The 14,323-nt window shown below is 42.1% G+C and overlaps 1 protein-coding gene across 1 annotated transcript in view; it reads left to right on the top strand.

Annotated features, from left to right (window-relative positions):
* Window positions 1–5,135: 5,135 nt before the first annotated feature.
* NOS2 (nitric oxide synthase 2) overlaps window positions 5,136–14,323 on the top strand; it is a 28,113-nt gene continuing 18,925 nt past the window's right edge. Inside the window, exons 1-8 of the mRNA XM_075013390.1 lie at window positions 5,136–5,245; window positions 6,468–6,549; window positions 7,911–8,033; window positions 8,113–8,261; window positions 11,665–11,827; window positions 12,252–12,343; window positions 12,676–12,817; window positions 13,737–13,876. Of these exons, the coding sequence (XP_074869491.1) occupies window positions 5,136–5,245; window positions 6,468–6,549; window positions 7,911–8,033; window positions 8,113–8,261; window positions 11,665–11,827; window positions 12,252–12,343; window positions 12,676–12,817; window positions 13,737–13,876 (1,001 nt within the window). The remainder of the gene's footprint in view (window positions 5,246–6,467; window positions 6,550–7,910; window positions 8,034–8,112; window positions 8,262–11,664; window positions 11,828–12,251; window positions 12,344–12,675; window positions 12,818–13,736; window positions 13,877–14,323) is intronic.

Raw genomic sequence — 14,323 nt, 5'->3', positions numbered from 1 at the left:
TGTACACCCAGGGTACATGTACTCCTGGTTGAAATCCACAAAAACAGACATCAGGGACAATGCTTGGTCCTGCTGTAAGGGCACGGGTCTGGACTTGATGACCTCTTGAGGTCCCTTCCAGATCTGTGATACTGTACAGAAAAATCTGTGTTATTAAATCCTGAAACTTGCCCTTCAAATGGAGGAAGCCATCTGGAATTCAGGCAGAGTTTTAAGGCAAAAGGATATTGTTAAATCCAGTAAGGGTTGAGCCTGTTCCTTGTATTCAAAGTTTTCCATGGCTCTAGTGCTTAAGAAATGCAGGTTCTGGTCCAGTACCTGTGTGGGCTAAAGAGAATTTGATTTTTGTGTGTACTTATGATGGGTACCATCAATGTTTCAGCATTTTTATCTACTTAAATTTTCAGATATGGCAAATCATGTGTGGGAAGTAAAAATAATTCTTGAATGACAGTAGAGATTGAGAGTCAAGCATCAAAGCTTTCCTGATTCAAATGCTGTCCCATGTCAAACCGGACCTAGTAGATAGCCTTAAAGTCAAACTAAGTTTTCAAGCAGCGTTCTTCTCACCTTGTCTATCTGTAAATTTCTATGATTGTTGATGGAAATGTCATTTCATCGCTTTGTAGGTGCACAATGATATTGGACAATAAAACATAATCCTTCCAAGCTTGTTTATGCTGTTCTGCTTTCCAACCCAAGCGACTACTCCAAACTTTCACAACTAGGGTGAAATCCTGTCACTACAGGAAGGGGCCATGGCAGAAGGCTACACTACTCAGAGCAAAAAGGTTATAGTAGGCATCCATACTAAGTTGCGTGGCACATTTGTTAACTACGGTTAGCCCAAATAAGCAGACCTTCTGGAGACAGAGCCCACCGTCCAGCATGCTAACCATTACTCAGACTAGTGTGGAGGTCAGATCCCTGGCTTACCTTCTTCTCTTTCTGGGCAAGTGCTGCAGAACAGGGTAGGCTCTAGCCAATTGTCCACAATATTGAGGAAAAGCATTATCTGAAAAGCTACCAAGTAAACCTATTGGAGCAGGCATTGGCCGTTAGAGGAATGCTGGGAAGGAGAGGGGGAATCCAGTAAGAGGGTGAAAGAAGTAACAATTGGGTGAATAATTCTACCCTTTACAGTCTACACAGCCACACTGGGGTCAAGGCTGTGAGGGAGGATCTGCCCCATGTGAATTCAGAGTGGCCTTTTCTTGTCTCTCAAAACTGGCTTATCTGTTGGCACTATTTTGCCAAATCTTTCATTGGGAGGCCTGGTGGATGGAGAAGTAGAATGGGACTCAGAAGACCTGGGTTCTCTTCCTCGCTTAGTCATGGGCCTTCCCGGTGACCTTTGAAGGAGTCACTTCATCCTCCCATGCCCCAGTTTCCCTATTTGTAAAATGGGAACCCTTCCCTTTGATAGAGCTGACTAGAATTATAACTAGTGTATTTCCAACCCGCCCTCATCCCCCATTCCTCTAGAGATGTAGGCATTGTGTGGCCAGACGTTCTACACACCTCCATGCATTATTGTTCACTAAAAGCAAAAGAAAAGGCACCTGAACATGGTTAATGAAACAGAAGTTTGATCAGTCGAAACACGCATGCTTTTCAAAGTGGCAGGAGGTTCCTGTCTGGTAGTGTTTGACAGGGAATATATGACTACAATTATACATCACATGCATCATTGTTAGGTCTCAAAATGATTTACATAGTCTGCTAAGTGGCATTGGCTGCATTTTATACAAGGAGAAACTGAGGCACAGAGTGAACATGCGATTCCTCCAAGAGGACACAATGAGACGGGAACAGGTGAAAGATTGAAACCCATGTTCTGACACCCAGCCCTGTGATCCAACCAGTGGCTCAGAGGGAAACTCTCAATCTCTCTTGTGGACTTATATCTGGCAGCTGTATTACTCACCAGATTTAAGACTTGACTAGGTATTTAAAAAAACAAACAAACAAACCTAAACGTCAACTCATTTAAAAACATTACTCAGTCATCCCTCATTTTTAATGAGGACTCAAGTGCAGCCGAAAGCCCCGAGGCTTTCCTGGCACAGCAGTGGGTCTAATGCTGGCTTCAGGAGCTGTGGTGCCTTTATACCACAAGCTACTGGTTTGCTCTGTTACTCCTCTCGGCTTTAGAGTTCAGGTAGAAGCCTTTTTTTGTGTGTGAGCACTTGTGGAAATTACATGTCTGAAATTCAGCAGCTGTAGACTAATACCCCAGACGGTCTCATACTTGTCCCTCTGCCTTGCAGAAAGATTGCAGCGTGGCAGTAACAGGACCTTCGCAGGATACACCTGGGTCATGAACATAGAAGCAACACTCAGAAAACAATACAGTATAGGCAGCAGGAAGTAAAACATCAGGGTGGGGTGGGGGATTTTTAAGCCTATTCCAGTGGTTCCCAACCTGGGGTGTGCAGACCCCTGGTGGTCAGAGAGGGTCTTGGAGGAGGTCCATGGGGGCGGGGGGAAAGAAAAAAGAGAAGAAAAGAAATAAAAATGATGGTAGAAAATAAGTTTTAAATAAATTGCAAAGTTACAATCAATTATTTTAAAATAAAATATCTTACAATATTTGTTGTGCAAAAATCTACATGGTTTCCTTTTTCACTTAAAGAAGTGTACATTGCAGCTAGAATTGGCTTTGATGGGGGTCCACAAACAGTCCGAGGGGTGACTGGGGGTCTGTGCCAGTGAAAAGATTTGGAACCACTGGCTTATTCAATTCAATAGGAACTCAGACCCTAATTCAGTGCTTTTAAGCACCTGGAACTTTAAACCCCAAGGGACAATGTTTTATCTTAAATGAAGTATTAGGAACCACATGCTTCAGTGCTTTGAAGACTCAACGGCCTCCGAACAGGTCTCTAGAAAAGTTACTATAGAAATTACTCCTAAAGCTATGTGGAAGGATTCCCTTTCCATGATATATTTTAATTATCCCAGAGCATTTCAGAGAGAATTCTGTCTCCCTGGTTTAAAGATTCCATAGACAGATGATCAGTCCCTATCGGTAAAACATTTCCTGTAAAAGCGTTGGCTTAGAAGACCAACTCAAAATGTCACGGACACTTTTTAATATGACAGAATTTCCTGATTACCAAAGCACACAGACAACCAGTCAGGCAATGATCATTCTACAATTTAGAACTGATGAAACATCAGGAACCGTGGATGCTGTCAAACTGTTGGCTAATATCAGGCCACTCCCTGTCATACTGAAACAGAAAAATATCCCAAGTTCAGGGATTTCCCTTGTAGAATATACATGTGTGTTATCAGCCTTCTGCTTTGCATACTTGTTCAACAGACGAGTATAAAATGTGTTTGCCTTGCAAGAGGGACACAGTTCCACCGAGGTTAAAGGAAAGAAACATTGGCAGAGAAAAATCTCTCTCAACACACTCCGAAAGACCTCTCTCAAAAGCAAGGTAAGGCAAACTTAAGTTTAACTGAACAGCCAGCCAGTTATATATGCTTGCAGCTGGAATAGTTTTGTTGATGTTTGGGTTTTTTTTCCTTCCTTTACTATTACCGCAGTTTTTTAAAATCAGATTCCTGTAATGCTGCCTTGAAACCTTTACCCTCCTTGTTGCAGTCCTTAAGGATTTAAGTAAGAGTGGTGCCATAATGTCCTCTGAATTAACCCCAATGTAAAGGATCTAAGGAAACAAGGGACTCGTCCTGATCACCCCCTGCGCGAACACAGCTGTGATAAGCCTTCAGAAAACTTTTCAGGATAAGCTGTTGCTTTTGGATCTCCTTCTCCCAGAACAGCTCTGCTGTTCTAAGACTGATCCACAGCAATTATACCATTATGGTTAAAAAATTCAGGTTAGCCTAAAAGAGCAGATGCTTTTAACAAAGGAAAGGGTGTGTAGTTATATATTGCACATTACAGTGCTAGAGTTAGGGCTCATTACAGAGCTAAAGTTGTTTCCACTGTGGTGGCGCTGCAGATATTTTTGTTGGGAACCCTTATCTTTCCCTTCTTTTTACTTTTATTAAGAGCCAGAATCTAACACCCCACACTGAATACTACCTTACAGAGCAGGCAGTTGCATTCCTTTTTTAGTGGGGCTACTCATCATGACTTAGTAGTTTTAAAATCTAGCTCTAAGTATAGACTGAGCTACTGATACTCTGAGCTTCTGGGGATAAGGACTATTTTTTAGTGGTGGGGAGTTTATGTATAGAGGGACCACAAGTAGGGCTGGCCAGATTACTACAATAAAAAAACAAATACAAAATTTCTAACAAAAAAAGTTATTTTTCTCTCCTCTTCATTTGGACCTCAGCTACAGCTCAGTCTTTGATGCGTCACATGCAGAAGATTTAAACAAAGCAGTCACTTCATTTTACCCACCAAGCTGCTAGTTCTTCCCCTTCTTCATTTTGGGATCAAAGATTAGCAGAAAAGCCCGAATCCAAAGGAATTGCAAGACTCAAGTGAGATTAGCCAGTGGCACTTAATGGAGCATTATCCTAACCTGACCAGTTTGCCACCTGGGCTATAGATAATGCTATCACATTTACAAAAATCTAGAACCCATGCAAAACGCATCGGTTCCATATTTACAATAGAACCTGGAATACAATCTTCATAGTCCATTTGGCTCTGGCAGTCTCTCTGGGGGTGCAGGTTGTTTTGCATTTAATTCCCTGGGGAATAACAAGTTTCAGGCAGGACTCTTTCTTATGGGAGTGACACAACAGGTTCTCTCTCTTATTTTCCAGCCAACATAGAGGTTCAAATAAAGAATAAAAAAAAATCACGACGCCCAACAAACTTCTGAGAAATGCAAAACTAAAAGGAGCCCTAGCGAGCATTTCTGCTCCAGATTCTAATTACTTGAACCTTAGCTGGTCTTTTAGCTGTCAATTATAGGGTCATTTGATCACTGTATAATCAATGCTTAATTTGTGCTCGCTTTGCCAGTCCTTCACCTCTGAGTACACTGCATAAGTTATGAATGTTGCCTGAGTGCCAGCACTTCTTTCCTTCCCACTTAAGCCCTGCATGTAACCTCCTTTTCTTTCCTGCCTTAGGAGGATCCTCTCGTCACCTACACCAGATTTCAGGGCTAGCAAACAGCAGGTTAATTAAGAAACTGAAAATGATGTGCCCCTGGCAGTTCCTATTCAGGCCCCAAACCGGTAGGAACGAGTCCCACAAAGAGAAGGATATAAATAATAATGTGGAGAAAGCAGCCATGGAAGTTCACAGGTAAGATTCCTCCCCTCTCAGCCTGACCCCTTGCGCTTTCATGTGTTCTCCCTCCTTTGAGGAGGGAAGATGACATGAAAGCACCAAGAGCTTTCAGAGGTACAAGGAAAGTTTGTCAAAGCAATAATTTTAAACGAAGTTTAAGGGGTAGCCAGCTGTTCCTATGGGTCCCTTGTCTGCCGTTGACACAGGTGAGGTAAGTTTTCATCTCTCCTTTTAAGACACACTTATATCGATGTGACAAAGCCATTCTGGCTTAAACGTACACATTTTTTTCCTTGTTTCTACTTTCTATCATGTATATAACGCTGTGTGCTGTGGAAGGATAGATCTAAGTGTGTGTGCATACACGGTGTGTGGACTTCAGCAAAGTAATTTATTCACCTTGTAATTGTCTTAACTTCCTAAAGTATTTTGGGATGCAGTTTGCATGAAAGATGCTGTATAAAACCAGGTTGCATGCATCTGAAACATCCCTTATTTCAAAGGATGCCACTCATCATTCCACACATGCATTTGGGGTCTTCCTCACCCTTCCTGCTCTTTTGTTCCCTATGGTTCTTGAAAGTTATTTACATCAGAAACCTAAACTGGACACCCAGCGGCGTGTGTCTCACCAGCAGAGTGAAGGATGCGCAATCTGGCTCTCAGACATACCTGGTCTAAAGGCCACCTCTACCCATCCAAAGCGGACTCCCTTGCACTCGGTTTTTCGGGCTAGTTATCGTCTCAGTCCTTACACCCAAATTAAAAGGAAGTAGTGAGTTCAAAAGCCAGGGTTTTTGCATCAATGCCCTTCATTTCCTGCGTAAGAAAGCAAGTCGTTCGCTTAAGGCACCATGAAGCTGGAATGAATTGGAAAGTTCACAGAGCTATTCCCTGAAGGAAACAGATCTTCTAAACATTTTCCTTCTCTTTGTCTGCTTCCTATGACTACTTTATAGGTGTAGCTTCTTAATGCATTTCCTTTGTTTAATTTATAACAGCGGTTCTCAACCTTTTACATTATGGGACATCGCAATATGCGAATGGTGGCCAGAATCCCCACTACTGGGTTCCAGTTCACTGGAATTGAAAGCCCAACACTTATGGAGTTGATCTTGTTTTCAGGCACCATGTTAGACACCCCTTTGCTCCCCCACCCCCACCCCAAGTAAACTGCCATAAGTTTAAAAACCTGATTCTCTTGTACTAAATCAAATTCCGCTTATTCATTTCCAAGCTTAAAGAAAGAAGCTGCTGCCAAGCTTAATGATCTCAACAACAAACAGAATGAGATGCCGCATGTCATAACTGCAGAAGAGGTGAGTGGAGACTGTCTATTTCTAAAATCGAAACAGGTTGAACATCTCTAATCTGGAACACTCGTCTGGCAAGCATCAATTTAGTTAGATGGACAACCACTTATCGTGGGTATACAGCCACCAGTCGTGGCTCTCAGTGTTCTGTGCTGTTATTTAGCTCTAATTTACCCCTAAATGTCTTCCAAGAGCTCAGTCAGCAGTGAAAGTGTTGGTAGTGCTGCTAGACAAGATTGACCTCTACTTGTCCATCAAATTCTCTCGTTTGGTAGCAGTCAGCTCCCAAGGGTGCCAGTCAAGGGAGGTTCAACCTGTACTGGATGCTGAAGGAGTCACAGTGACAGTCAAATTTTTCAACTCAAACTCTCCTCACCCCCAACCCAGCAAACACCCCCCCACACACACAGTTACACCAAAACTTCATGTCAGTTTTACCACATTGTTTATTTTGTGGTTACATAAAACAATTTCTTTTAAAAAAATATTTTCGGAGGCATTTTAAAAATGACTTCAACTTTTTTAAGTTTAAATTGATTCATTTCAATATATTCTTTCATTTTTTTAAAACCAAAATATGTAAAAATAGTCTAAAATCAATTCTTGTGTGCAGCCCAATTTTTTGATTCTACTTCTCAATTTGTAGTAAGTTTTCATTTGCAGTCTAACTGAAAAAATTTTTCCATCTTTTTGATGTTGCCAGTGAAGCAAATGAAACTGTTATTTGTCCAGCTGCAGCTGGAGAAGGTGCTTGCTGTTCAAAGCTTACAAAAGTGATGCAGTGATTAGTAGTTACAGGAAGGTGCTATCACTGCTTTGAGACCCTTGGAGAAAAGAAGCCATATAAGTCTAAAGGAACCTGAGCTGGGAATTTGTAATATACCTTAGGGAGTTAGGTACCAACACCTATTTCAGAGAGACTTGAATGCCTAATTCCCTTAGGCTCCATTGAAAATCCTAGTCTTCATTTACATGCATGCCTTTTGTTTCTAAGGCCATCCAATTCATTGCTTCCCATGGACTATGACAATACTCACTTACAGCGATCCCATTGAAGTCAGTGAAGTTACCTCCAGAGAAAGGCATTGCTCAAACAGAGGGATGATGTGAAAAAGCTGACTCCTGGTTCCTTTAGGACCAGATGTTGATAATTTTGTACTCACACAAGTAAATGGTCACTTTGGTGAATAAAACTTCCACAGTCTCACCCTTAAATTCCAGTTAACTATGGAGCAGAGCAAGCCAAGGTCTTCCTGAATGGAAACTCCCTTGACTGGTTTCAACTCCAGGGATACATTTAGTCCAGTGATTTAATATTACATGAGGGACTCAAGGATTATTTGTATTTCCGTTTTCCCTTTGCTCAGAAACCTCCTCAAATCACTGTCCCACCCGTGAGCCAAGTATCCAGGTGTCCGAGACATTTAAAAATTAAAAACTGGGAAACTGGAACCAGCTTCCATGACACCTTACACCAGACAGCAAAGGAGGTAAGACCACAAAACTTTAAAAGGTAAGTTTCCCTGGTGGGATGCCATTGTTCTTCTTCACGTTTTCCTGTCTTTGCAGGTTCTCAACTGCAGGACCAAGGCCTGCCAAGGGGCACTCATGAACCCCAAAGGCTTGGTGAGAGGCCCCAGAGATGGACCAGTCCCACCGAACGAGCTTTTACCCCAGGCGATTGAATTCATCAACCAATATTACAATTCACTGAAAGAGTAAGGCCATTTTAATGTCATGCTTGAATTAGTTGATCCGTATGCTGTGAATGCCTCTTGGCATTTGTTCATTGTGAGCTACAAGTGTTCTACTGCACATCATCCAGCTGAAGAAAGGGACAAGAATTATGAGGCGTTAGTGAGTTAGTACCTACCATTTCAGCATATTATTAGTAGGAAAGTGCAATTGAGGGAAAGAAAGATTTACAAATTAACTAATGAAATGATGCAAGGAATTCCTGAAAGACCTCCTCTCTAACCATGAGCATAAGCAACTTTAAGTTGTTTGGGGACATGAAAGGTTTTCACCCTCCTTGCTCAATATAGGAATGGACTGAATGCTTTGTGTGATCTGGTTTTAACCATCTCAACTCCCCTGAGGCAGATGTACCAGTAGGCTTCTTAGAGAGGACTTGGCGGGGGGAATTACCATCCATTCACAAACATCCAACTTATTTACAAATCGCTCTGGTTCTTTACCACTGAAAGCTAACAAAATGCTAAAGTGGAGTAACACCCAGAGACCAGCCTTCCATTGTCCATATGACTTTTAGTTCAGTATGCTTTAAATACTTTCTGTGTTTTGACACCCTGTTATGTCAGTTTTCCCATGGTTTACAACATCTTGTAAAGTTGCTGGCCTTCTACGCAACTTATTATTGCTCAGCCTGGCAGAGGTCTCTTGTTGCGTCTCCATCTGCACACGTACTGGGCGTGCTGAAGAGAATTTCTTGCTATCATAAAAGACGATTGCCTTCTATAATTATCAGGACAGAGATGGGGGTGTATGTTGATTTTACTGCTTTTAGTGATGTTTGGGAGATGCTGGAACATGAGTCAAATTCTACCACTTTAAGGCTTTCATGGTTAATAAATAAAAGTTTAAGCCTGAAAAATACTGAGTGACTCCTGAAGCCAATGGGAATTAAAAGGTGCTCAGCACATCCAGGGCTTATTCAGCGCTTTACAGGATCTTGCATGAACTATTTTGGTGAGTCCAATGCTCCTGAATTTAACACACTATTTATTTTAAATGTGCCCACATCAACTTTTATGAAAGGAGACTCTGGTTTGCAGATAATTGCGTAGCTGCCTCCTTTCTTTTTTTTATGCTGCCCAGAGGGCAATTTTATGACTTCTAATAAGTTCTGCTTTCATGGTGACTTTATGATAAACACACTACTCTTTGTAGTAATCAAAGGATTGTGAAATCTCACATCACCAAACAACTTGCAACTGCATAATCTCATGGTTAGAGACAAGCACTTTCAGGAATGCCTTGCATGATTGCATCTTAGTTAATTTGTAAGTCAATCACTTTCTTCTGGTGGGGTCAATGACTCTTAGTTTGATTCTGGTCTCGTGTTTGATCCAGATGCAGCAAACACTGGGGCCTCATCTGCACTAACCGCCCTTCCCATCGATCTAACCTAGGCAACTTCAGCTATGCAAATTGTGTAGCTGATGTTGATGTACTTAGGGCAGCATCATCTGCGCTGTCAGGTCAGTGGGGGTTGATCTCCCACCAACTCCACCTACTGGTCTCATCCTGGAATCGATTTATCATGTCTAAACAGACACGATAAATCAACCACTAATGGATCGATCACTGCAGTGTCAATTCACCACATAGCAAAGACAAGCTGTTAGGGTCATATCTGTCTTGCAGTAAAGCTCAATTCAGTTATAGAATGTTTTCAGAAGTGCAATCTTTGTCAGCTAACTATGCAGTAGATGTACATTTGTTATTGATGACAAATTCCCACATCAGCGGTACAAACATGGGCCAAATTCAGCTCGAGTGACATTTACATTAAGGGGAGCTGAACCCACTGCCAGGTGTTGAACTCAAGCCCTATGGTTCTGAGTCCTTTTTAATCCCACCAGCGTAAATAATGACACTGAAGTCAATAGAGACACATTAACTCATGAGAGGGTGATTCAGCCCTGTGAGTTTTCAGGCCAGATTTTCAGAAGAGCTCAGTGTCCAGATTATCAGAGCAGCTCAATGCTCTTGGTAAAATCAGGCTTCATTTCTGAGACCTGACTCCTGAAAACCCCAGCCTTGGGGGCCAACAGCTTTTGCCATCAGACACATTGAATTAGCAAAATCTCCCTGTAGCCACTCAGGGGTGACTTGACTACTTGGAGATTTGGTCACACTGATATACCTGGGTGCACGCCATGCCCTTGAGCTTTCCTCCTGATGAAATCTGACACATGCTTTCAGAGGTTGCAGACTATTTTCATCAGATTTATCAGCCAGCAAACCAGTGTCTGCACCATGACAAATATTTCCCCCACTATTTTGTCTGCATTTTCTATGTTATCAGCACAAGGAATTTTAGAGCCTAGCGTGTCTAGCCAAGACAGCCACCCAGCACCTCCTCTTCAGTGGGGATTTTTCTACACACTTTGCTCAAAAGAAAATACTTTAATACAAAAAAAAGTAACAGGAATCAGAGGACACCTCTACTATCCATCTGCCAGAGCAGGACTCCCCCTCACCGCCCCCCATGGATTTCCAGAGCTTTCATGGATTTTAAGCACACAAAGGCGAAAGTCTGTATCTTCCTTAAAAAACAGTTAACATGGAAGCCAGACAGAAAAAGGCAGCTTACGTTAAGTGTTAATGTATCCATCATCACGGCAATGGGTGGTCAGAGCATGGAGCTGTATCGAGGTTACAACATTGCTGCTTAGTGTTTCCAGTTCTGTTTGCTCCTCCGTAAGTTAATTCTTCTGACTTCTCTATTCAACAAGGACAGCTCAGAGATTTGGAGGCTGGAAGGAAGTAATCTCATCTGACCTCAGCTAGCATAGCTGTGGCCCTCTCTCCCCATGCCCTTGCTCTGCACTTGATAATCCATTTCTTCCCATTGCTTATAAGTACTAAGTAATAGATTAGATCAAGAGAACTCTGGCACTTTGGGGAGAGAAGGAGAGAGACGAAGCACAAGGGAGATGGGATGCATGGGAGCAGTTTCCTCTAGGGCACAGACTTTGTAGCGTGGCAGATATAGTCACCATTGATGGCATATTTGGTCAGATCTATTTCTTTTCCAGATGTTGAACCACAAGGCCAGCCCATTTATGGCTTTTCTCATGCAACATCCATATGTGTTGGATCACAAAGTTGCCTGAACAATTAAATGAATCCCATGAAGTACTGCATCTGCATTCGGTGGCCAAAGCAAACCCGAGCTATCTAAATCCTCTACTTAATGAAGGAGTCCCTTATAATTAGAGATCTTAAATTCTGCCCTCAGTTACACCAACACACACCCTTGAGCCAGAACACAGTAACTAGGGAATATTCCTGCCATCACCTTTCTGACACAACTTAGTTCAGACTAAAGCCTGACTCATTGTTTCTTTTCCTGAATTGCTTCCTCTTCCACAGGCCACAGCCAGAAGAACATCAGGTGCGAATGCAATCAGTAACAGAAGAGATCGAAACAACAGGAACCTACCAGCTGACAAAAGATGAACTCATCTTCGCAACTAAACAGGCATGGAGAAATGCTCCAAGATGCATTGGGAGAATTCAGTGGTCCAACCTGCAGGTGATTTACCGATTATATGAACATAGGGCAATATCATCCCCTGCTGTAAATCAGCATAGCACCTTTGACCTCAAACAGACCTAAGCCCAGTTATATCAGCTGAGGCTGCCACCTGTATTTTGAACAATGTAAACTGGTTTTTCAACGCAGAGATAAATCAAATAGTTTTATATGGTTCAAAACATGTAAACAAGGAGTTTCATCACCTGCACATTACAGAAAAAGTACAGCTATAAATATTTACTATATGGGCCCAATAAAAATAAAGATTACCCCTTCTTAGAGGAGCTAAAAGTTAAATCCAGTAACCAGTTACCAATCTAAGCTATTGCTCCTTAACCTGAAGGTCTGAAAAAGAAATGCGTTTGAGAAAATCATCCTAAATCGATTTTTTTCCATACATTTCTTTTGGGAACATATACAGGTGTTTGATGCACGTAACTGTACGACAGCCAAGGAAATGTTTGAACATATTTGTCGTCATGTTGAATACTCCACCAACAATGGAAATATCAGGTACGTGCTCTTGTATGCCAACATTGGTATTCCAAACACCAGTCTTGGGATCCACATCTGGGAATATATTCAGAACACCTCACCTGCCACACAAAAGCTCCTGGGTGTCTAGACGGTTTTGATCCCCACCTCCATCCTCAACTCCCTCCTGTATCATCATTTCTTGAAGGTTTGCAAGTTGCACAGCAGCAGAAAAATAAGTGGGGCTTTCAGGTTTTTGTTGGTTTGTTTGCAAAATGTAAGTTAGCTAGTAGCAGGAACCATTTCAAACCACAACAATCCAAAAACATATGACTTGCTGTGTATTAATGGGAGTTAATTTCTCTGGATAGATCGGCCATCACTGTCTTCCCACAGAGGACTGACGGGAAACATGATTTCCGTTTATGGAACAGCCAGCTCATCCGATATGCTGGGTACCAAATGCCAGATGGTTCCATCTTGGGAGACCCAGCTAGTGTCGAGTTTACACAGGTATGGGTGAGAACAGAATTCACCAAGCCACCATCCATCTTTGTCCATCTCATCCACCCAATTTTAGATATTCATCAGTTTCATCTAATTAACGTAGGTCTCTATTTGGTCCTTCTTATGTGGCTCTCTATAGCCTATTGGTCAATATTCCACAAATCTGATCCAAGCCCCATGAAGGGCAATGAAAGACGTGTATTGTACTTAGCGGGACACTTTATCTTCTGTAACTTTTTAGAGAAGGAGGAAAGGCTGGGGGTAGGCGGAGCCTGGATGCCAAAACACCAACCAGCACATCTTGCCTGTTATAGGGTGGGGGGTAGAGGTTGCAATTTATTGCTATTACTCTCCTCCATCCCAGAACAAGGGATGGTTGTCTGAGGAATGCTGCCTCCTAGCCCTACTCTGGGGTGGGGCAATTTACGTACAGGTTGAACCTTTCTAGTCCAGCATGCTCTCATCCAGCAACATCCGTAATACAGCATCATTTTAGTTAGCTGGATGACCACTTATGGGTGTGGCCAAGTTTCCAGTGGTCCCTTACAATTCATTTATGGCCACCAGTCCTGGCTCTCAGTGTTTTCTATAGTTACTTAGCTTTGATTTACTCCTCAAATGTCTTCTAAGAGCTCAGTCAGCCACAGAAGTGTTGGTAATGCTGCCAGACAACATTGTCCTCCCATGGTCCTGCAAATTCTCTTGTTTGGCACCGGTCAGGTCCTGAGGGTGCTGGACTAGAGAGGTTCAACTGGTATTATGCCTCAATCAGGGCATGTAAAGGAGTCTATGTGAAGACAACATGGCTTTATATGAATGGGGACTGTAGTTTTTAGCAGTAGACAGCACATGAAGAGTTAATGCACTGTTGTCTTCAAACCCATGGAAAAAGACCAAAAAAAAAACCCACTTTCTTCACTTACAGTTATGCATTGATCTTGGGTGGAAGCCCAAATATGGCCGCTTTGATGTAGTTCCACTGATTCTCCAAGCAAACGGCCAAGACCCAGAAATATTTGAACTGCCGCCAGAACTCGTCCTTGAAGTGCCAATGGAGCATCCAAAGTAAGCATGTTAGACTGAGATAATCCCATCTGTGCCATACTGTGATTACTGGGCTATTGTTACTGCCAGTTTATTAGTTTGTGCCTGGTGGCAGCTTCTTTATTAGTCCTTTGTCAGGGTGAAATTATATTGAATTAACCCCATATATAAAACGTGTGCTACGACAATTAGGTTACACTGAAATTAATGTAGGATAATAGCATTTTTGCAGGAACTATTTTTGGGTTCTTTTATTTGTTTAAGACATAACCAAAAGCGCATTGCTTTTAAAAGAGCATACAGTCAAGATTGCCAGTGTAATATACTTGGAGGGTATATATCTTCCTTCCATCAAAGACCCAGTTCTCCAAAGCATGTGCTTATGTTGCATTAACGACACGTTTACCTGATGTTAATGGGGCACATGCAAATGAAAATTAAGGACACGCTTAAGAGAAGTCTTGAACT

The sequence above is a fragment of the Carettochelys insculpta genome, chromosome 19 (genome assembly GCF_033958435.1).
Source record: "Carettochelys insculpta isolate YL-2023 chromosome 19, ASM3395843v1, whole genome shotgun sequence".
Taxonomy (NCBI): domain Eukaryota; kingdom Metazoa; phylum Chordata; order Testudines; family Carettochelyidae; genus Carettochelys; species Carettochelys insculpta.
The sequence above is the reverse complement of the archived record's forward strand: the minus strand, read 5'-3'. Positions and strand labels throughout refer to the sequence as shown.